At 37.6% G+C, this 25,562-nt stretch overlaps 1 protein-coding gene across 1 annotated transcript in view; it reads right to left on the bottom strand.

Moving 5' to 3' along the window:
• VPS8 (VPS8 subunit of CORVET complex) overlaps positions 1-25,562 on the bottom strand; it is a 247,992-nt gene that overhangs the window by 144,499 nt on the left and 77,931 nt on the right. Inside the window, 6 exon segments of the mRNA XM_030328374.1 lie at positions 174-246; positions 1,699-1,741; positions 11,199-11,250; positions 14,207-14,296; positions 18,265-18,487; positions 25,298-25,344. Of these exon segments, the coding sequence (XP_030184234.1) occupies positions 174-246; positions 1,699-1,741; positions 11,199-11,250; positions 14,207-14,296; positions 18,265-18,487; positions 25,298-25,344 (528 nt within the window).

Genomic DNA, 25,562 nt, shown 5'->3' with positions numbered 1-25,562 from the left:
GTAGTGATGGTGGGTAGGTCCTCTCCTACCATAGCAGATAGCTCCTGACTCACATGTAACCTTCAATTACAGTTCATCTATAGTACATATTAACAAGAGGTGTGGATCATAAAACAAGAGGTGTGGATCATAATATAGTACATATTAACAAGAGGTGTGGAAATAGCACCAACCTGGTTTTTAACCAAGGGAACAAGATCTTCAGGGATGTCACCAAGGGGATAGGCTCGGCCTGCTAGACAACAGCTAGAAGAAAAGGAGAACAGATTTGGTGACTTGTAATGGGCTAACTTCCAGGTAACACATTGTTTCTCAAACCCAAGATACTCATTTGGTGTTTAAGCACACTCGGCTTTTGTCACATCAAGTTCAAACTTGATCAAGATGAGAGCCAGTTCAGAAAATGTGAGCACAGGGATGGTGGTGAAATAAACACATCCCGTGACAGAGTAAGCACTTTCATTTCTTCTTATTTTTCCTAAAAGAAACCTACACCACGCTAAGTGGACAGGAAGGAATGAGAACAGACTATCTGAAAGTCTCATACTCAGCACCAGAAAAATACCTAATGGCACCATTACGCTATGTTTTACCAGTGAAAAGCCTAATGTTCTCACAAACTTCAAACCAGTGGCTCTAAGAACAGTGATTAAAGACAGGGAACAAGCTAGTCTAACAAAGGTCTGGAAAATGTCTGCAACAGAACAAGTCTTCAGGGAGAGGAGAAACTGATGAGAAATTAACTATACAGTTTTACCTCCAAATCAGACCTTCCTTATGGCTAATGTTTTATGGTTTATGCCTTGCAGGTTCAACTATAAAGATGTCTTCTGAATATGTCCTCATTCTGGGGGGAAAGGCACAAATTTTAAACTTCTTTGAACTAGCCATCAGTTTTGAATGTTGGATTAGAGACAGCATATTCTAAGAAATTTCAAGTACAGACAATAAAGTACTGGGGAGATGCTGCATATGTTCTTCTAAAGAATCGATGTAACAAGTGTGAAACAGGTCTCAAAGTTAACTCTGGCACTAGATAGGAGCTAAAATGATGCTTTGGCAGGTTCTGCCACCTTCCGCCCTGCCAGCCTGCCAGCCAGCTATCTGTCCAAAAGTTCTATTGGGACATAATTCTGAGCCTCCATAGTTTGTGGAAAGAATTCTGTTTGAGGAGTAAGGAGAGGAGATAAACATTTCACAGCTTAACCTCTGTCACTAACTTTTTCATGACCTAAACACATCTCTTGCCCTTTTATAAAAAAGAGAGAGAACACATATTCCACAGTTTCCAGTGCTAAAAATAAAATACTCTATCACCAGGCTTTCTCAATCTCAGCCTTATTGATACTTTGACAGAGATAATTCTTCGTTGTATGGACTACCCTATGCACTCAGCAACATCGCTGGCCACCACCCATTAGATGCCAGCAGCATATCCCTCCCAGCCCCAAATGTGACAAGCAAAAATGTCTCTAGACATTGCCAAAGATCGGGGCGCGGGGGGGGGGGGGGGTGGTGGTGGTGTACCAATGGGGGACAAAATCACCCATGGTTGAAAACCACTACTGTACAAGCAATAAAACATGAAAAGCACTATACACATAAGACATGACAGTACCTCTAAGAATACGGGGCAGGGGGAGGGGAAATTATAGAAAAAGTACACATAGATAAATTAAAAAAAAAAAAATCTCTTACCTAATATATACAAGCAGCTTGTTGCCCATAACAACTTGCTCATCTAAAACAGAAAAAGTATCTTCAGCAATTCTCTCAAAACCTTTTCAGAAATAAAATCTTTATGTGGAAACAAAAAATAAAACTTGGCATTTAAGTATCTTCCTAAAGAATACATAGAGGAAAAAACCACCTTAATTCTCGTTTTTAGAATTTCCATTAGATTCTTTTCACAGACAAAAAACCAATGAGTCAATGAAGCATACAGAAGAAGGAATACATCTGAGGGTAGAGAACCATATATTGTTGGCTTAACCAATAGTTTGGGGCCAGGGTAAAGTGTAGAGCAGACAGTTAGTTGATGAGTTAAAGGTCATGACCAATTAAGCAATATTAAGGACTAATAACGTCTTCTCATCTGTAACATGGACTCTTACCACCCACTGTGCTCTAGGGTTGTGAAGGCCACTGTTCACAAATGTTTAAAATAAGAGACTTAGATTAAATGATCTTTAGGACCCTTTTTATTCTAAGTTACATCTAAAAAGTAAGATTCTGTCACATGATAATATAAGTCTATCTCTTGGTTAAAAGAAATCAGAAATATAATTATATCAGGTGTAGGCAAAGGGGTCAAGGGCAACAAGACAATAAAGTAAGAGCCTCAAGAGTGGGTGAAGTGACCAGTAATTCTTATGGTGTGCAGATTATAGGAATTTGCGATTGGTTATAATAAACTGAAATTTCTACTTTTGGTATATCAATAGTGAGCATAATGTAAGCAAGTGTACATCTCTTAATCAGTAATCCTTTCTAAATACAATAATGCCTTGCATTGTGAGTAACTTGTTCTGTGAGTGTTCCACGAGACAAGCAAACATTTCTAATAAATTTTAACTTGATAAATGAGTGATGTCTTGCAATATGAGTAGTACAAGATGCTGAATGTCACATGATCACAACTGACCCAGTGGTTCTTCTCTCTTTCACTTGCAGGATTGTGGGTGATCGTCTCCCATTGCTCAGATGCTCGGTCTCAGGCCACAGTGTTTGGCAGTAATCTGTGATTATTCAGAACGGTGGAAGGTGCCCACAACTGGCACTAGTGTATTTTTTGTCACTTCAAAGCACCTATGGACAGTTCCTTGTTTTTCCATACAATAGCTTAGCAATGCTTTGCTTTATTCTAGATTAGGCTGCCTCCAGATATAGACCCTTTCCTCTGCTGCCAGCTACATTAAATATAGTATATGCCAAGAATTTATTAATACTGTACTGTAGCCAACATCCATGCGAGCATATACAACGGCCTGCATGCAGAAAAAGTCTGAAAAGAAAGGCGGTAAGAAGGAGATGATTACAATGGAAGTTAAGAAGGAAATCATCGAGGAAGTATGAATGAGGTATGCAAGTGGCCGATATTGCAAGATTTTATAAGAAGTCTGTGTCTGCATCTCACCTGCAGAGAAGGAGGAGAAAAAGGCAGAGAAATCCCTCACTTCAAATGAGATTAGGGAGATGTATAAAATGTGGGAAAAGTACAAAATTTTGTAGAAAAGCACTACCCAAATAAGGCTGTAGCAGTGAGAGCAATGAATCTATTTAACAACAATGCAATGTCACATTTCCACAAAAGTCTCAAAAGGAGGCAAAAGAAAGCGTCACTGGATAGGCTCCTTGTTAAAGTTGCACAAAACAAAAAAGATTCCATTGAGGCAATAAACAGCAGTGATTCCATCAGTGATAGTGAAAGTCGTCCTGCACAATAACCCTCCTCTCTCATCTCCCTCACAGCAGCCATGAAGGTTTTCAAAGGTAAGTGCAGTTTAAATTATTTTCCTTTCTATATTGTATTTTCTTTATTATTTTGTATTATATTACAGTATTATAATCATTTTTATATGAGTATTTTTGGGTTGTGTTACGAATCATCCGAGTTTCCATTATTTCTTCTAAGGAAATTCACTTTGGTATACAAGTATGTTTCCAGAACAAATTATGCTCGCAAACCAAGGTTTTACTGTACTCCAGATCTGTGTTGTCATAAGTGCAAATAAACTTGAATTGCTTGAAATTATGAGTAACTATAATATGCTTCAATTCCAATTTTTTTAATTAATAAATTTCATTTTTTAGAGACGTTTCACTAGGTTCACAGCAAAAATGAGAGAAAGGTATAGATATTCCCCATATATCCCCTATCCCCACACCACACTATCTCCCCCACTATCAACATCTGCTCCAGAGTAATATATTTCTTATAATCAATGAATCTACAGTGACACATCATCACAGGAAGTCCACAGTTTACATTAGGGTTCACTCTTAATGTTGTGCATACTATGTTTGGGTTTCGGCAAATTTATGCTGACATATGAACACCATTACAGTATTGTCAGTTGTACAGAATAGTTTCCACTTTTGTAAATCCTCTGTGCTCAGCCTATTCATCTCTCCCTTTTCATCAACCCCTATCTCACAGTTTGTGAGTTCAAGCACCATGTCGGGCTCTGAGCCAACAGCACGGAGCCTGCTTGGTATTTTTCTCTTCCTCTCTCTCTGCCCCTCTGAGGCTTGCTATCTCTCTCAGATAAGTAAATAAATAAACAAACAAACAAACAAACAAACATTAAAAAAAAGGGACATCACACTAATGAATGAATGGGTTAACCAGGGAATTGAAGAAGAAATAAAAAAATACATGGAGGCAAATGAAAATGAAAACACAACAGTCCAAAACTTTTGGGATGCAGCAAAGACAGTCTTAAGAGGGAAGTATACTGCAACTCAGACCTATCTCAAGAAGCAAGAAAGGACCCAAATACACAACCTAACCTTACACCTAAGGGAGCTAGAAAAGGAACAGCAAATAGAGTCCTAAAACCAGCAGAAGAAGGGAAATAATAAAGAGCAGAACAGAAATAAATGGTAAAAAAAAAAAAACCCCATAGAATAGATCAATGAAACTAAGAGCTAGTTCTTTGAAAGAATTAACAAAATTGATAAACCCCTAGTCAGACTTATCAGAAAGAAAAAAGACCCAAATACATAAAACCACAAATGAAAAAGGAGTGATCACAACCAACACCACAGAAACACAAACAATTATAAAAGAATACTATGAAAAAAATTATATGCCAACGAACTGGGCAATCTGGAAGAAATGGACAAATTCCCAGAAACTCACATACCACAAAAACTGAAAGAGGAAGAAACAGAAAATTTGAACAGACCCATAACAGCAAACAAATTGTATGAATAATCAAAAATCTCCCAGGGCACCTGGGTGGCTCAGTTGGTTGAGCATCCAACTTCGGCTCAGGTTATGATCTCATGGTTTGTGAGTTCGAGCCCCGCGTCAGGCTCTGTGCTGCCAGCTCAGGGCCTGGAGCCTGCTTCAAATTCTGTGTCTCCTTCTCTCTTTGCTCCTCTCCTGCTCACACTCTGTGAGTGAATAAAGATTTAAAAAGAAAAAAAAAATCTCCCAATAAACAAGAGTCCTGGGCCAGATGCCTTCCCAGGGGAATTCTACCAGACATTTAAAGAAGCATTAATACCTATTCTTCTCAATCTGTTCCAAAAAAGTGGAAATGGAAGGAAAACTTCCAAACTCATTCTATGAAGCCAGCATTACCTTGATTCTAAAACCAAAGACCCCACTAAAAGGACAACCACAAGGCCAATATCCCTGATGAACATGAATGTAAAAATTCTCAATAAAATACTAGCAAATTGAACTCAACAGTACATTAGAAGAACTATTCACCATGATCAAGTGGGATTTATTCCTGGGCTGTGGAATAATGATCTTGTCATATGATCTTGTCAATAGATGCAGAAAAGCATTTGACAAAATACAGCATCCTTTCTTGATAAAAACCCTCAACAAAGTAAGAATAGATGGAATATACCTCACATCACAAAAGCCATATACCAAATACCCACGGCTAGTATCTTCCTCAATGGGGAAAAACTGAGAGCTTTCCACCTGAGATCAGGAACATGACAGGGATGTCCACTCTCACTTCTGTTGTTTAACATAGTATTGGAAGTCTTAGCCTCAGCAATCAGACAACACAAAGGAATAAAGGCATCCCAATCAGCAAGGAGGAAGTCAAACTTTCACTCTTCGCAGATGACATGATACTCTACATGAAAAACCCAAAAGATTCCACCAAAAAACTTCTAGAACTGATCCATGAATTCAACAAAATTACAGGATATAAAATCAATGCACAGAAATCGGTTGCATTCCTATACACCAATAATGAAGCAACAGAAAGAGAAATCAAGGAATCGATCCCATTTGCAAGTGCACCAAAAACAATAAGATACTTAGCAATAAACCTACTAAAGAGGTAAAAGATCTATACTCTGAAAACTATAGAACACTTCTGAAAGAAATTGAAGAGGACACAAAGAAATGGAAAAGCATTCCATGCTTATGGATTGGAAGAACAAACATTGTTAAAAGCCTATACTACCCAAAGTAATCTATAAATGTGATGTAATCCCTATCAAAACACCACCAACATTTTTCGCAGAGCTAGAATGAACAATCATTAAGTTTGTACGGAATCACAAAAGACTCCAAATAGCCAAAGCAATCCAGAAAAAGAAAAAACTGAAGGTACCACAATTCCAGATTTCAAGCTCTATTACAAAGCTATAGTCATCAAGACAGTATAGTACTGGTGCAAAAACAGACACATAGGTCACAGGAAAAGAATAGAGAACCCAGAAATGGATGCACAACTGTATGGTCAACTAATCCTTGACAAAGCAGGAAAGAATATCCAATGTAAAAAAGACAGTCTCTTCAACAAATGGTGCTGGGAAAACTGGATGGTGACATGCAGAAGAATGAAACTGGACCACTCTCTTACACCATACACAAAAATAAATTCAAAATGGATGAAAGATCTAAATGTGAAACAGGAAACCATCAAAAACCTAGAGGAGAAAATAGACAGCAACCTCTCTGACCTCAGCCAGAGCAATTTACTAGACACATCACCGAAGGCAAGAGAAACAAAAGTAAACATGAACCACTGGAACCACATCAAGATAAAAAGCTTCTGCACTGCAAAGGAAACAATAAACAAAACTACAAGGCAGCTTATGGAATGGGAGAAGATATTTGCAAATGACGTATCTGATAAAGGGTTAGCATCCAAAATATATACAGAACTTAGCAAACTCAACACCCAAAAAAACAACCCAGTGAAGAAATGGGCAAAAGACATGAACATACACTTTTCCAAAGAAGACATCCAGATGACCAACCAACACATGAAAACATGAGATACCACCTCACACCTGCCAGAATGGCTAAAATTAATAACACAAGAAACAACAGGTGTTGGTAAGGATATGGACAAAGGGGAACCCTCTTGCACTGCTGATGGGAATGCAAACTGGTGCAGCCACTCTGGAGAAGAGTATGGAGGTTCCTGAGAAAACTAAAAATAGAACTACCCTATGGTTCAGCAATTGCACTACTAGGTATTCACCCAAAGGATAAAAAAAAATACAGATTCAAAGGGGACAAGCACCCCGATTTTTATAGCAGCATTATCAACAATAGTCAAACTATGGAAAAGAGCCCCAAAGTCCATCAACTGATGAATGGATAAAGATGATGTGGGGTGTGTGTGTGTGTGTGTGTGTGTGTGTGTGTGTGTATGCATGCACGTGTGATGGAATGTCATTCAGCCATCAAAAAGAATGAAATCTTGCCATTTGCAATGACGTGGACGGAACCAGAATGTATTATGCTACGTGAAATAAGTCAATAAGAGAAACAAATATGATTTCACTCACATCTGGAATTTAAGAAACAAAAACAGATGAACATATGGGAAGAGGGGGGAACAACATATGGGGGGAGAGGAAACAAAATGAGACAAGCCACAAGAGACTCTTAATGATAGAGAACAAACAGGGTTTATGGAGGGAGGTGGGTGGAAGATGGGCTAGATGGGTCATGGGTATTTAGGAGGGCACCTGTGATGAGCACTGGGTATTGTATATAAGTGATGATTCACTGAATTCTACTCCTCAAACCAATATTGTACTGTATGTTAACTGAAATTTAACTTAAAAATAAAATAAAATATGTTTCTTATACACAACTTTTAGTTGAGTCTTATTTTTTGATCCATTCTAATAATCCCTTTCTTTTAATTGGTGTATTTAGACTACCGACATTTTAAATGATTATTGATAAGGTTGGATCAAAGCCTACCATATTTTACTGTTTTCTATTTCTTGTCCTTACTCTTTATTCCTGTTTTGTCTTCAACACTTTTTCTGCCTTTTGAAGTTTTAACTGAGCATTTTATATAATTCTGTTTTTTCATTTTCCTAGTGTATCAATTATACATCCTTTTTTAAGTTGTTGCTCTCAAGTTTGCAACATAAATTTACTAATGATTTACAATCCAAATAGATTTACAATCCAAATCTACTTCCAAGTAACACTATACCGCTTCACAGGTACTAGAAGTATCTTACACTAACCAAATACTCTTAATTCTTCTCTCCTGTTCCTGTGTCCTTGCTCCCATTCATTTCATTTATACATAAACATAAAACACACAAGCATCCGCACACACATAATCAAATATATTGTTATTATTATCTTGAACTATTACCTGACAGGTCAATTAAGAATAAGAAAAACAGAGTTCTTCTTGAGCCAAGCTGTTTGAATCTTGTTGCTTGGTGGTGTGGTCTATACACGCTGTGTTTGGAAGGAAGCAGGGGAGTGGGTTCCTGACCTCAGCTGGCCTCGGGGTAGAGGACACCACTCCAATTACACCTCAGAACTGCAGTCCAGGCCTCAACATTGCAACATCCCTAGACTCCATGACCAGAAGACACCATTTGCAGAGGCTCATGACAGAGCAGCTTGTAAAAGTCGGGGTACATCCTGAGAAAACTGGGCAGTATGTTTCTGGAAACTACTGTTGGAGCTAAGCTCTTGGTTTCTCTGCTGGACCAGATTTCTGGGGGGTACACTCAGTCCCCTAGATGTTGGCTGACATGCCACTGTCTTTGAAAAGACTGCGCATCACTGAGGCAGTCCCCTTTTCCCAGTAAAAAGTCTGGAGTCCTCAGCAGTGGCTGGTTAGAGGGGAATCAGGTTGCACTTTCTCTACTCCTCATAGTTTCCCTGCTTGTCAACTGAGTTTCCTCCTGAGGAAGATCATTTCCCTCACAAAGCCCAGGTCTCTGCAGACCAATTAGCAAGGGGCACTAACAGCCATGCATGTCTGTCCTGGCAAAGGCCAATGTTTTTTGAGGAGAGCTCAAACTCCCTCCCCAGCCCATGTCTAGTGAACAGCAGAGCAGGGAAAGAATCAAGTCCATTCCCTGTCCTCTTCTCCTCTGTGAACTGAATTTCAGAAATTTTTTTCTACACGCAACACAAAGCATCCAGATCGATAAAACAATAAGGAGGGGAAATGTGTTTTGTTTTATTTTTTCCTGGAAATTTTGCTTCAAATTTTGCTGTACCATAGAGCCCAGAAAGACATGTGTTCTCATTTGCCTGCCTGACTCCATGGTGGCGTCGCTTTTATGTTCCATTCATGGCATTCGAGTTGCTCTCCTTTACAGCCCTGTTTCTCAAGTTCTGTTCAAGTTAAACTCGTGTAAAACTCTCCATGGTGCTGGGAGCAGCATGTGTGTTGCTGCTGCATAAGAATCTGTACTTGGATGCCGATCTAAAGACCTGATGGAATTGACAGTTGTGTACCCATAATCATTAGTGGCAATGATGGCATTCTGAAAAGCAATTCTTATACAGTAAGTTCTACAATTCTTTGGTAAAAGGAATAAGAAAAATAAAAGTTTTTGTTTTACCTTCACTTATTCTGATGTTCTTTCTTGAATCTGAGTTTCTTATCTATATTATTTTCTTTCTCTCTAAAGATTTTCTATTAATATTTCTTGTAAGACAGGTCTATTGGCAACAAATTCCCTCAATTTTTGTTTGTCTAAGAAAGTCTATTTCCCCTTCACTTTTGAAGGATAATTTTACAAAGGATACAAAATTCTATGTTGATGGGCTTTTCTCTCAACGTTTTAAGTATTTGTTCCCAACACTTTAAATATTTACTCCACTCTCTTCTTTCCCGCATGGTTTCTAAGAAGTTGGATGTCAATCTCATTTTTGCTCCTTGTAAGTAAAGTTCTTTTTCCCTGTGGCCTCTTTCACAATCTCTAGCTTTAATTTCTGCAATTTAAATATAATAGCCTAGGTTTGGGGTTTTTTGTTGTTTATCCTGCTTGGTGTTCTCCTAGCTTCCTGGATCTGTAGTTTGATGTCTGACATACATTTGGGGAAATCCTCAGTAATTATTGCTTCAGATGCTGCTTCTGTTCCTTTCTTTCTTCTCCCTCTGGCAGTCCCATTATGTGTAAGTTACACCTTTTGTACTTGTCCCACAGGCCTTAGATGTTCTCTTCTGCTTTTTTCAGTCTTTCTTCCCTTGGCTTTTCAGTTTTTGGTTTGTTTTTTTTTTAACTTTTCTGTTATGTCCCCAACCTCAGAGATTCTTTCCTCAGCTATGTCCAGTCTATTAACGAGCCCATCAAAGGCATTCTTCATTTCTGTGAGCTTTGTGGCATTTTAACTTTACCTAGTCCCATCTCCCTTTCCCCAGCTTTACCAGAGCTCTGAAAACCAAAAGCCTTGTACAAATCAGCAACCTAATGGCCACTTGAGGGGACAAAATAGGTTGGGAGCTTGCCCACACAAAAACTTATTCATATCTAAGGGTGATGGGGGGAAAAGGCAATATAAGGGATACCTGTGCTTAATAAAACTGTATCTCTACTTTATCAGTGTGAATATCCAGTTTTGACATTGTGCTTTTGTTTTGCAAGGTGTTATCACTGGGGGAAATTGGGTAAAGAGAATACATGATCTCTTGTGTTATTTCTTTCAACTGCACGTGATTCTATAATTTCCTCATAAAAAAAGTTTAATTAGAAACAAAACTTGTTCACTAATGTAGCAGCATTACTTAGAACAGCTCCAAATTGTAAGCAACTCAAATGTCCATCATCTGGTGAATAAACAAATGACAGTATATCCAACCCATGAAATACGACTCAGAAGTAAAAGTGAACAAAATATTAACACATGCAACAAGATGGATGTATCTCTACAAACAAGTGAAGTAAAAGTGAAGAAATAAAGCTAAGTGAAAGAAATAAAACACCAAAGATCACCTACTGTATGACTCCACTTACAAGAAATGTAGTGACAGAAAGTACATCAGTGATTGCATGGAGGTCAGCCTGGAGGAAAAGCTTGAGTACCACGGGTAGGAGGAAACTTTTTAGTGTGAAGGAACTCTAGCTCCTTCTACCGTTTGATTATGGTGGTGATCATATAATTACATATGATTATCAAAATTCACACTGCACACATAAAATTGAATTTTATGAAATTTAAATATCTTAAAATAGAAAAAGGAGAAAAAAATGAAGACTTAGAAAAGTAATACCTGTTAGTGTTCTTCCTGCATTCAGAGGAGGAGAAATGACTCTGAAAAGTTTCTGCATTAAAATTAAAAATAAAACAATCACCATCATTTTTAAAAAATTATATTTTCAAAAAACAATCAAGAATCTTATACTATTAATCACCTTTCTCTGAATAAATCAGTTATTTGCTACTGGGATTAAATACAAATACTTTTAAGGTGGACACAAACTATTATTGAAGAATCACTAGGAAACAACTGTTATCATATTCCTCACTGAAAGAAACCATTTAGTAAATACCAGTTAGGTGAAGGTGTTTGTTGAGTTGTAATTTCTGATATAAATATCCTTAGGTTCCTCAAAATGATTAAAAAAAAAAAGTGAAGGGATTAATAGCCCACCAAAATGGCAATGAAGATTATTTTAAACTGAAAACATCAGAACAGCAGACACAAAAGGAAACATTATCTAAATTTAAACACAGCCTCTGAAAACACAGTAAGATTAATGATAAAACTACATTGGCCTTCCTCATAGGGAGTTTCCTGTTTGGGAGAGGACAGGCTCTTAGAACTGGGAACTGCAAATAAAACTGTTCATTAGCCAAAAAAAAAAAAAAAAAATCCTTATTTTCCTAGAAAGGCCCTAAATCCCTCCCTCCCCGCTAACCAACATTTTGTTAAACAGGTGTATAAACCTTTAGTTCCGGCCAGTCAGTAAAGTCCTCATTACTAAGTGCTCCCAGTACTTGTGTGAATAAACCTTTCCTTTTCTCCTGTTAATCTGTCTTTTGTCAACTAATCTGCAGCCCTCCTCCCCGCACTGAGACCTAAATTCCTAGAGGAAGTGCTTTCCCTCCCAACACAAGGCACTACTTTTACCTCAGAAGCAGCCACAGCTACAACTAAGGAAAGATTTCAGAGACCCTGGTAGTCATCTCAAATATGATGACACTGTCATTCCAGAAAATCTAGAAATTCTCAAGAGGCAGGAGACCTTTTAATTTAGACCTCTTTAAGTACTAAAATAATTAAACTTCAAATAATGACAAGTGATTTCCTTGTGAGCAGAAAGTTACAAATACAGAATCACAGAACACACCTACCTAACCTCCCATTGCTAAACTCTCCAAATGACTATTTAATAACAAATACCAAGCTCTTTCTGAAAACCATTAAACTTGAAAACCTCTCTTAACACAAAACAAGGCAACCTTAATAGCCCACAGCCCATCTGAGATGCGTAGATATAAATGCAAACCAGATTTTAAGGATTAAAACACACACATACAAAACTAAAATTTAAAATGCAACAATAACAAAAACCCAGCAATCATTTTTATCACCATAGAATATATCAAATTAGAATCTGTTTCTAAGGATTATTTTGAGAGAAGGCAGAAATTGTAGAGGCCGCTTTTAGAGAACGGGCTTGGGCAATGGAAACCTGATCAAGGTAAAAGGGCCCACGGCAACCAAGACCAAGGAGCTGAAAGCAAACAGGAAATTCAAATAGGTTCATTAAGCGGCCCACCTCAAAATAGCCACAGTCCCTAACTGACCAATTATAACCACGCACAGTTCCTAAGATTACCAAAGAAGAGAAAATTCCATTTTTCCCATATTCCCTGACTCGACCCTGTAACTGCGGCCGCTCACGACTGCCTTTGCTGTCTCTCCTTTGCTGTCCTGCCTGCCTTCCACACCTTTACGGTGTATTCAGTAAACTTTTCTCTCTCTTTCTGCCTTGGGTGAATTCTTTCACCACCTGTGCCACCAGCCCCCATGTGATCAGAGCGCCCCACATTTGCAACTGGGATGTCCAACATTTGGTGGCCCAAATGAGACCCTCTGATGGCCTGGAGCTCTCCCCGGATTCTCTGGGAATTTCTCGGGGCTTTCTCTCCGCGGACCATCCAACTGGAGCATCCCACAGAAACTGCATTAATTCTTCCTAACTGTGGTTTAAGAGTGAGACAAAACATTTTTTGCATGTAGGGAGGTCCTGGATCTCACTGAGGAGCCAGCTGACAGTTCTTTCCAGGGAAGTACTGGACTTTGGAGGAAAGCAGCTGAGAGATGTTCAAGTGTAAAAAATCCTTACTAGACACACAGACAATCAGGGTCAAAACCAGGGGAAGAGGGCTGTGGCACATTTTGGAAACTGACCAAGAGAAGACAGGGACAACCAAAACTGGAGGTGTTTTGAATTAGAGTAATATTCACCTACCTACAAAGCTAAGGGTGTTTAAGAAAGCATGAAATATCACAAGACAACTGCTGACTTAGCAATACCGAAGACAGTTTTGGATAGCCATTAAATATGCAAAAAAAAAAAAAAAAGGTTGACTGGATGCCTTCCACAGATGCCTGGCTCTTCTAAGCCAGGTAATTAGTCATTGTAATAAAACAATGGGCTGGCAGGGTGCTACCTATATCCACAATCCATTATCTACAATTCTGTCCTCAATTTAAGGCAAATAACAAAGTGGATACGGCATTTGGTTCTTTTTAAAATAAGACCAAATGCTTTTTAGTGATTAGGAGAATAAATTATAATGCATGCTGTAAGTGCTAAACTGGAAAAAGCAACAAATTAGCAATTAACAAATAAAGATATTCCACCATTATCAGGACCTTCCCCCAGCACAATATATCTACAAATAATATTTCTTAATAGTACATTTACTACACAAAGTATATGAATATTTTATACCTTTTGGAAAACTTACTATAATATCAAAAATTCTTAAACAAACAAACCAACTTAGTCTAACAGGCAGGCATTACTTTTATCTATTGCTCCCTGGGATTTAAATACCTATTTATGCAGACAAAAAAGAAAGCAATGGCAGAAGGTATGAAATTCAAGGTCACCTAACGCCCCAAGCTAAAATGGGTGCAAGTCTAATAATATATCTACAAGAAATTAAACAATGATTGGATGAAAACAGAATCTATTCAAAGTAAATGAACAGGAAAAAGGCCATTCATAGACAAATATGTGTCCAAGTTAGGAAATATCTTACCTCCATTGGACTAATAAATTCATTCATGCCTCTGTTGTAAACATAGATCATAGCATCATACAGACGATTTTCCCAACACATGAGAACTACCTGTAAAAAGAAGAGTTGTCTCACCAATTATTTTCCTTAAAGCTTTAACAATGGAGAAGATCTTAAATACTCTTCCCTAATCTATCTTAGTCCTTCTCTGAAGAAAACTGAAGTACAGTTGACCCTTGAACAATGTGGAGGTTAGGGGCGCTAACCCCTCCTCACCCCCACACAAAAACCCATATATAACTTTTGACTCCCCCACAACTCAACTACGAATAGCCTACAGTTGACCAGAAGCCTTATTGATAACATAGTCAAGTAACACCTATTTCATATGTTACGTGTGTTATATTCTGTATTCTTACAATAAAGATAGAGAAAATATGTTATTAATAAAATTATAAAGAGGAGATACATTTACAGTACTGTGCTTGCATTTATTGAAAAAATTCCGCATATAAATATACCTGTGTAGTTCAAAATCCTGTTGTTCAAGGATCAACAGTACTCAAACACAGTGTCAGGGTAACAGCTGTTGTAGGTTCAATACTACTTTTAATTGTACAATGGCTACTTTCAAACATCCCCAATGTCTATTTTTCTCTCCATCCTCCCCCTTTCCATACTCATTTTGCCCTTGGTCAATAGCTCTACAAATTATTTACTGAACACTTATATTCATTCAGGCCCACTCCTAGGCATCAGAGATACAGTGATAGATCAGACAAATCTCAACTTAGTCTCTACCCTTACAGAACTACTGTTCATCTTGGACACTTAACAAAAGAAGGGAGGGGCAGAAAATGATATGTGAGTTACACCTGGGGAAGTTACTCAATTACACAAATAATTCATTTACAAATGTGATGTGTTACAAAGCAACCTGACGTGCTCTAGAGTATTCAGAAGGTCATCCCTGAGGAAGCAATATTTAACTTAGGACCTAAAGGATGCATATAATGAGAGGCAAAAGCAGAGATGAACTCTAGGGACTATGTGGGCTGAAGCAGTAAGGATGAAGGTCTACGGAAGAAAGAAGCTTGAAGTGTTTAAGGATGGAGAGAACTGATCTGTGAAAATATTCAGAAGAGGAACAGTGGTGACCTGCAGTGTATAGTACTTTATATTCTGTTCCTATGAGAGTTACACTCCCGACGGACAAGGGAAGAGGGCTGTTAGAAGAGCAGAGGTTGGCAAAGGAGAATGATAAGGACCAATCAGAGAATTAAGAGGAAAAACAGAGGTGAGGTGTCATGGGGGAGTCTTGAGACTGAGGCAGGTTCTGGGACCTCTTCTCTTCTCTCACTAACCACCCTATGAGCCAGTGCTGTGATCATACATCTCTGTACTGATGATTAACACATTTACGGCTTTAGCCCTACCTCCCCTCTGATCCATATATCCAACCACTTACTTGGTATCTTCACCTGAATATCTAATAGCAATCTCAAAATAAAAACAGAACTCCTGATTTTGTCTCTCAAACTTCAACCTATCCAGTCTTCCAATCTTCTTAGAGGCATCACTACCTGCATTTATCTCAAGCCAAAAAAACTAAGTGTCATCCTTAAATTCTCTCTTTCCCACACTTCCACACTCTTGCATCCAATTCATTAGCAAATCAATTCTACTGCCATAACATATCCAAAATCAGGCCATCTCTCTCCATCTCATTGCAACCATCTCTGGTCAAGACCACCTCCTGAACCAGTGTCTAATTAATCTTACTTCTTCTGATCTTGACTCCCACCTTCATTCTGTTATACCTAAGTAAACCAGAGTCATCTTGCTTAAAACCATTTAATGATTTCCCAGAGCACTCAGAATAAAATGGAAAAATCTGGACCTTGCCCTGAAAGGACTACCTCTCTGTTTCAACCAAGCTCCAAGTCTATTTGCCCTTTATCTGTAACTTCAACATGAGGCTTTTTTTTTTTTTTTTTTTTTTTTGCATTAGCTGTTGCTTTTGCCTGGAACAATCTTCTCCAAGATCTTTGCATTGCTGATTCCTTCTTGTCAGATTCCAGACTCAATGTTACTTCCTTAGGGAGATTTTCTACAGTTAACCAATCTATAAGGTAGCCTCACATCCTCTACCATATTGACTGACTTTTAACATAACACTTGTTTTTTTATACTTCTGGTTTATCTGTTTGTTGTCAAACTTTTTGGCTAAAATATAAGCCTCTGAGAGGATAAGCATTGTCCACTAGGGTCACTGAAGCATCCTCGGAGCCTTACACTCAATGCCCCTCGAATTAATAACAAATGAGTAAGTAAAATGTGAAAAATATGACTTGATATAGTGAACATGGAGGGCATAGCTGATCCACTAAAAGCAAGGTTGAAGAGTTATTAGGATGTGGGAAAAATGGAAGTACAACCTAGATGATGCTTTCAAGACATTCAGCTATGACTAGGAAGAGTGACATGGGGCAGTAACCTATGGGGAAGAAGGAAAGAAGGCTTGATATGAAGAGAAGGGAAACTGAAGAGATTTTTTAAATTGTTATTTTAACATAAAAAACACTAGAGCATATTTATATTTACATAGTGCTGGGGAAAAGCTAAAAATATTGGGAAGACAAGAAATGAGAAATTTCTCTTACACTAATATGGGTAAATCAAACTAGATTGATAACATGCTCTCAAATCACTTTAACTATTATCTGACATGAAAACTCTGCCAAATTACCCACACAACAGAAAGGCATACATAAAAGAGTATCTGGCTTTACTTAGCAAACTCACAGCCATTTATAAAGAGCTTCCAGGAAGAAAACAATAACTATTTCTCCAAGCCCTTCATTTCTGTGTGACTTTGCACCTTTTAAAAAAGTACTTTTGGTCAAGATCTTTAAGTCATCATATTTTAGCTCAATAGGGCTTGCTTACTTATTAGGACCTTGTACCTTTGCAGAAGTGGCATGCTCATTACTAGGGCTAATATGGAACTGAACAGTTAAGAGTGAAATGTCTAGGGGCGCCTGGGTGGCTCAGTCAGTTGAGCAGACGACTTCGGCTCAGGTCATGATCTCGTGGTTTGTGAGTTTGAGCCCCGTGTAGGGCTGGGTCCTCACAGCTCAGAGCCTGGAGCCTGCTTCCATTCTGTGTCTCCCTCTCTCTCTTCCCCTCCTCTGCTTGCACCCTGTCTTTCTCAAATATAAATAAACATTAAAAAAAAAAAATAGACTGGGGCGCCTGGGTGGCTCAATCGGTTAGGCGTCCGACTTCAGCTCAGGTCATGATCTCTCAGTTTGTGGGTTCGAGCCCTGCATCAGGCTCTGTGCTGACGGCTCAGAGCCTGGAGCCTGCTTCGGATTCTGTGTCTCCCTCTCTCTCTGACCCTCCCCTGCTCATGCTTTGTCTCTGTCTCAAAAAAAAAAAAAAAAAGAGTGAAATGTCTAAGGCCAAAATATATAATGCTCCTCAATTTAGGACTGAAAACTTACTGTAGAGACCTCAGATACACTTGGAGGTAGATTATCAAACAATGGGCTGGCTGGTCAAGCTAAGACATCCTGTAATTTGCTTCTTATACTGTGTTCTGCATTTCAAAACTCAATGTATGAAAGTTATGAACACTGGACATATAAAGTACCTTTCTGAAAAATGGCATCATATTCTTAAAAGTAAAAATATTCTATTATTTGCGTGGAAGTACTCATAGTTGAAATTCACTTGTAGGATGAAAAATGTACTAGTGAATAAGCAAACGGATGAAGAAGGATTAGTCAATAAGCATTTATTGAGCAACTACCAAATGTAAACTTTATGCTCAGTGCTTTGGTGGATTTCAAAGAAACAGAAGACTCTTGGCTTGCAGGAGTTCATAACCTAGCTTTCACTAAAGACCAGTCCTAAGAAATATTGACAAAGACAAGTTTAAGAGACATCTTACCAAAAGCGCTCCGTAAACAACTGGGGTTGATAGAAGGCACAGTGAGGCCCAATCAGTCAGGTAAGTATAATCAATAAAGGAATGTTGTTTATTCCATATATTAGTAAAGTTTGTATAAACTCACCTGCTGAATATCTAGGCTGGTGATATCCATATGTACAATGAGGGCTTCCACATTTTCCATTAACTTTTTATCTTGGAAATGAACAATCAAGTCTTTCATTACCTGGGGGGTCATCCCCACCAATTTATCACTTAAAATATATGGTTCAAGGCACTCCAAAAACACTCCTTTAGCCACTGAGTTCTCACTTAATTTGTCATACATCTGGCTAAATAAAAGATCCCTGTAAAAGAGAAAAAAAAAAAAACTTTCAGAAATATTCTGAACATCCATTAAATTCAGCCTGCTAACTATATGTCCTCGTTTTCCTATTTCAACAAAGCTTAACAAAACAAGCTTAACAAAAACAGTAACAACAAGAGTCTCAATCAATTCTCCCAATACTTTTACAACCAAGAAAAGCTGAATAAGTTAAATTATTTGCTATAAGTCACATAGCCAACATGTGATGGAGTCAGAATTCGAACTCAGCCTGCTGACCTAAATCCTGTGTCGAGTCTATTATGGCACACTGCTTCTTAAAGCAATGGTGATATGGCAGTGGGTAATAAAGTAAACATGATAGAGTAGAAAAAATATGAAAAAGGACTATTCCTAAGGGTGCCTGGCTGGCTCGGCAGAGCATGCAACACTTGATCCTGGGGTCATGAGTTTGAGACCCATGTTGGGTGCAGAAATTACTCAAAACAGGACTATTCCTAATTTATCCTTTCCCCTTTCCTGGTGTCTAAATATTCCCAGCTCATATACAAAGCCAATATGTTTCCTGATCTAGCTCTTACCCCTTGATTCCCAAAGGGTTTAGGCAGGGATTACTGATAAGAAAGGAAGAAGAAAATATTCACTATTTTAAAAATATATCTGGAATTTATTTTATTGCAGAAACAAAATTTTTTCATTAATCTAAATGCCACCACACTCAATAATTATACTTTATTTATTTCATATTTCTTCTGCAAGTAGTCCATGAATAATTTTAGAGTTATACTCATTGTAGATATAATTCCAAATTCTTTCATGCAACATTATATAATACACATCATTCTATGATGCTACCTACCCTTAAATTTACCATTTTGTCTCACTCACAATGTTTCAACATGCTGAAATATTAGAATTTACCTAAGTATTCCTGTACTTACTTCCAGTATTTTACTATCATGAATGATAACACAATGAACATCTACATATACACTCTTTCCCATCTGGGGGATTTAATTCCTTAGTCATTCTACTTTTAGAAATTTATCTTAAATCAAAAGATATGAAAAATTTTGTGGTGGGGCACCTGGGTGGCTCAGTTGGTTAAGCATCTGACTTCGGCTCACGTCACAATCTCACGGTTCGTGAGTTCGAGCCCACTGTGGGCTCTGGGCTGACAACTCAGAGCCTGGAGCCTGCTTCGGATTCTGTGTCTCCCTCCCTCTCTGCTCCTCCCCCACTCACGTTCTGTCTCTCTCTCCTTCAAAAATAAATAAACACTTAAAAAAATTAAACAAGAAAAATCTTGTGGTATTTGAAATTACTAAATCATCTTCAAAAAGTATCATAGCACCAATTTACGCTGCCACCAGCAATGTAAAATTATACACTTTCACCAGACAATTGTGTTTGATTCTACTACCAGATAATTTAATAAGTGTAAATTAAATAATATTGCTGTCTTTAATTCTTTGATGACTGGCAAAATTAAATGTTTTCCATGTTCCCATTCATACATTGTATTGCTTTGTTTTCGTTCACCTGGTTCATTCATTTCCTTTTTTTGTTTAATACAAGAACTGTGCTAGTTCTATTTATCTCTTAAGACTATTTATTTTTTACTAAATGAAAATAAATGTTTTTAGAAATGTTATTTCTTTACATGTGTGTCATGTCGCTCGTGAAAAGTGGTAGCTGGTTCATCTACAAGTGTAGTCTTCCATGACAGTTCCACAAAAAGGCCAAGGAAGATTCTGGAGGCAGTAGGAGGGGGCCCTTGCCTCATCTGAAGTCTTGGAAGAGGGCAGATGATAAGAGAACTGGCTACAAATGCACCAGAACGACATACCACTCTTCAGTAAACAGTTCCTGCAATGTCCTGGGAGGGAAATCCATATCCATTTATTGTTTTTTCTCATATCCACAAATGTAATTTTTATAACAGTTTTCCCCTTGCTGCATATTCTTCATGTTGGTTTCATTTTAATCAATAGTCCATCACATTTTTGTGATTACCAATTATTAAGCAAGTAAAAGTCACGGAGATTAATAAAACTTTACTGCTACAAAGAGTTACCACGTAACTCTAATGAATATAAAGAAAATGCCATATTTGCTAGCCCTTCCACTCTGTAATGCGTTGTTAAAAACGACATGCTAGGGAAGACAATTATATATTTTAGTTCAACACCAAAAGCCCTGGAGAGGAAAATTAAACGGTGAAAAATTCAGTAAACAGAGCATAAAAGGTGACAAACAGCAGCATGAATTGCTCGTAAGATTAATGGCAAAACCATATATTTCTTTCTTAACCAGTCAGAGGCTATAAATAAAGAAGCAAGAAAAATAAAACTCAGCAACTCTTATTGCTATCTCTACATTTAAAATAAAATAAAACAAATACAAAGACATGTTCTCATCATTTTGGAAGAATATTTATTAGAGAATCAGGGAAGAAGGAAGAAAGAAAAGCACATACCAAAAAAAAAAAAAAAAAAGTGTTTAGCTCCTGTGTTTCTTTCTATATTTAGGAATGATACTCCAGAGTGCTGACTCTGTTACCTGGAAGTCCTAACTTTAAAACTGTTTTTTATCACTTCAAACTTAGCCACTCTGTAGCCAGTAGAACACAAAATCCATTCTGAATAATAGAAGACCAAAGAGGTTGTCTTTCCATGTAGCTTCACTTTACATTAATACTCATATTAAAGACATTATTGGGGGTTTACCATTCATAGCTTCAAACTGATTAAGAAAATGGTCAAATTCACTTCATGCATTATCAATTTTGCAATTTAAAAAATGAGAAGAACTCAGCTTTGATTATAAGTACAAACTCAGACTGTCAGAAACAGAGCAAGAACGTCAACCCTTAACACTTGCCAGTCTTTACTACACATCTAGCCAGAGCTAAATAAACAAATCCCCACTACATTTAAGTAGGACTTGAATCCAAAGTTGGTTTGGGCTGCTCTCTTTATTTATAAAAGTAATGACAAAGTTCAAATGAACTTTAAGAAATTATGTTCACAATGTTCTATTTTCTGATACAAGGATCACGGTTTGTAAAGATTTCCTTTAAAAAAGGCATGGCTTACTTTTTTTTTTTTTTTTTTTCAACGTTTATTTATTTTTGGGACAGAGAGAGACAGAGCATGAATGGGGGAGGGGCAGAGAGAGAGGGAGACACAGAACCGGAAACAGGCTCCAGGCTCTGAGCCATCAGCCCAGAGCCTGACGCGGGGCTCGAACTCACGGACCGCGAGATCGTGACCTGGCTGAAGTCAGACGCTTAACCGACTGCGCCACCCAGGCGCCCCAGGCATGGCTTACTTCTGGTGATGGTTGTACAACTCTGTGAATATACTAAAACCTACTGAATTGTACACTTTAAAAAGGGCGAATTTTGTGGTATGAATTATATAGTTCGATGTAGCTGTTATAAAATAGAAAAGGTTTTTCCCCTAGCTTTGATGCTTAAAATATTAACATGCAGTTGTCAGGAAAACAGGATCTAAAACATCCAGTTTCTCAACTATGTTTGATAATTAAGATCTTTCTGTTTCTCGAACAATAATACTGATGTTGAACAAGACTAAACACACACCCTGGCTATCAAAAGACCACTTCAGATTCACTTTAGATTTAACAGAAATGTTTTTGGTTCAGATTTATATATAATTCAAGTCATTTGAATAATGGCTTCTTTTTGGATATCGGCTTACAGTGATATACGCTCAAAGTGGTCAAGATCATGTACGTGCAGCACCTGTTTGGTTTTGTCTTACAATGGCTTTATTGAGATACAATTCACATAAGATAGAACCTATTTTTATTATTTTTTTTAATGTTTATTTATTTTGAGAGTCTGAGAGACAGAGAGAGAGAAGAGCAAGCGAGCATGAAGGGAGGAGGGACAGAGAGAGAGGGGGAGAGAGGGAATCCAAAGCAGGCTCCACACTGTCAACACAGAGCCCGGGGAGGGGCTCAATCTCGCAGTTCACGAGATCATGACCTGAGCTGAAATCAAGACTCAGACACTAAACTGATTGAGCCACCCAGGCACCCCCCCCATACCACCTATTTTTAAACAATGTTCAAAATTATGATTATAGTTCAAGTAAACTCTGGATCTATTTTCAAAATAAATTGAAATTATGGCTACTATTGCATAAGCAAAATTACAAATCATTAAAGGTCCTACAAAAAGCCTTGAGATGTATCTTTTGTCTAATACTAAAAAGAAAATATACACTGCCAAACTGAAGTGAAATTGTGAAATAAATCAAATTATGGGGGTGCCTGGTGGGCTCAGTCAGTTAAGCGTTGGACTCTTGATTTCGGCTCAAGTCATGATCGCACAGTTCAGGAGTTCAAGCCCCACATCAAGCTCTGTACTGACAATGCAGAATCTACTTAGGATTCTCTCTCTCTCTCCTGTCTCTCTGCCCCTACCCTGCTTGCTCTCTCTCTCAAAATAAATAAAAGAAAATAAATTATTTTAATAAATAAAAAAGAAATCAAATTATGAAAATAAAAGTACGAGTCTTCAAAAACAGAATTTCCTGTCACTTCTGATTTTAAGCAATTCACAAAAAGACTATAAAGCCAAATTTTAACCAAAAAAAAAAGATGTCTATAACATATTGGTCGGTATGTCCTACAGAGAAAAAGAAGTGTAATTCCTGCCACAGTAAAAGGATTTTACACTATAAAAGAATTCTTAAGTATGAATGGGAATACACACACACACACACACACACACACACACTAGTTCAATTAGTATTACTGCTGGGTATGGATAGCCTTCTATGAATTATGATACTGAAGTAACTAACAGTGATCATAGGGTATTGGTTATAGTACTCAGTTAAAATCAATTCAGAATATGTATTGTGTCTATAATTTGACTCACACAAGAAACAGCATGTGAAAAAGGACTAACTATAAAAACAATGTACTCTACCAGAGGATATTAATATAAAAAGCTTCTGGGGGCCAGACTGAATGTCTGAGTGATGACTCTAGAAGTAGACGAAGTTACCTGAAATTAGCTGAGTACTACATTATGTTTTGTAAAATTGTATTTGTGTTATGCACAACCTAAGCATTCCTTAAAGCCATCTTAAGGTCACAGATACTTCAGAAATCTGGGAACATAAAGAGAAGACCCTACAGAGAAATGAAACCAAACATCAAAGAAGATGGCATAAAGAGACAGTGCAGTTTAGGAAGAAAGATGTCATACTGGAATGAAGCTACATACATCTTACAATTACCGCTTCAATTTATCCTAGGGAATTGAGTACTTTTAGCCTGACTGTCTATGGCAACTCTAAGAAAAAATTGCAAAAACCCTACCATTTGAGAGTGATGACACTGAACTATTTTTATATCTAATCCACCTTTAATCACTGCATGTTTGGAATGGAAGGAGACTGAAAGATGACCTAGACACAAAGAATCAAAGTTGATCGAGTGGCCTATTTGACCCCATACACAGGATCTTTCTGATGAAAAAGAAAGCCAGTATGGTGAGAAGTAAGCAAGCATAAAAGCATACCATCTAGAACACAAAAGGGAATGTTTGACCCAATGCCTAGTATAACAGCCCCACACTTCCTTATACTTTTAGCTAATGGACAGCAAATTGTATAAATAATTTAAGTTTTCTAGAAAGCTAAGAGCCGTGATATACTATTCAGGAAATGTACACATATTTCTGGCACTCAGACCTGAGGGAAATTTTTCCCATAGGCCCTCATAGAAGAGAAAATGTGTAACATAAAGCCATGTTTCAACAATATCCCAATCATGAACACAACATATTTCACTGGATAATTACATATAACACTGCATAGCTAAAACACTGGAATGAACTTAAGTAAACAGAAGCTATAGTTCTTCATGACTTAAAGGTCTGACCTAGCAAATAACTGCCCTCTTGATAACATTCACTGATACATACTTTCTAAAGCATGATGCAGGCTACCTGCATATCAATCCATGCATCAGCTCAGGTTGTACAAGGTTTTGCACTGGGTCCTCAGTTGTTCTCTACCACTCAGAAACAAACTAGTGGTTAAAAGCAACGACTCAGAAGCCAGACTGCCTGTACTGGAATCCTATCTTCGCTCCTCAAAAGAAGTGTGAGTTAGCTTTGGCAAATTATTTAACGGCTCTCTGTCTCTGGAACCACCTATGTAAAGTGGAGCTGAAAATAATACCTACCTCGCTATTACCAAAATTAGACAAATTAATGTAAAGCGCTTAGAACAATACCTGGCATGGGGGAAGCTATTATTTTAAGTGTGAAAAACTGTGAACTAGCAAAGGGGTTAATTTAAATGTACTGATTTCTCCTTGACAAAAGGCTCTAAAAACCAACACTCCAGAGGCACTCTGAATTTGAATTTTGCCCTGTTTTGGGTGGTATGTAATACTGTGTTTTAATGCTAGTTCATGAAAGAGGATATATATATATATATATATATATATATATATATATATACACACACACACACACACACACATACATATATAAAGGACATGAATCATACACTTTTAAGATCTTTATTAGGACTACCTTGTTGTTAGCCATGTTTGCCTCCACTATCCGGCCACACAAACACACAGATGATACGCCCACACCACCTATTTTGGAAAAGTTAGTTTTACTGGTAAATGCACTGAAAATTGTTAAAGAATCACATTTCTGTAAATTAAACTAAAATATATCCAAATTCATAGAATTCACAACAGTAAATTACCATATAAGCAACAGGCACTGTGGGTTCAAAATAATTGAATCTGACAGGCAATGTATACTTACTTTCGCTCTAGCAGCAGGCAGTAATCAACTATGACAGGCACCATGTCCTGAAGAGAAACCATAAAGAAAGCATCACAACTCTGTCCCCTTTGTCCCTTGGTTACATGTAACACATACTCAAAGTGGTCTGCTAAAGATAACTGGAAGAATGTTGGGAGAATATAACTTTATACCATGCTTTATACCATATCTTAAACATGTGAAAACACTTTTACCCAGTAATTCTGTCTGGAAATTTATCCTGAATACATTTGAGAAAAAAAAT

This window comes from Lynx canadensis, chromosome C2 (assembly GCF_007474595.2).
Source record: "Lynx canadensis isolate LIC74 chromosome C2, mLynCan4.pri.v2, whole genome shotgun sequence".
NCBI lineage: Eukaryota > Metazoa > Chordata > Mammalia > Carnivora > Felidae > Lynx > Lynx canadensis.
The sequence above is the reverse complement of the archived record's forward strand: the minus strand, read 5'-3'. Positions and strand labels throughout refer to the sequence as shown.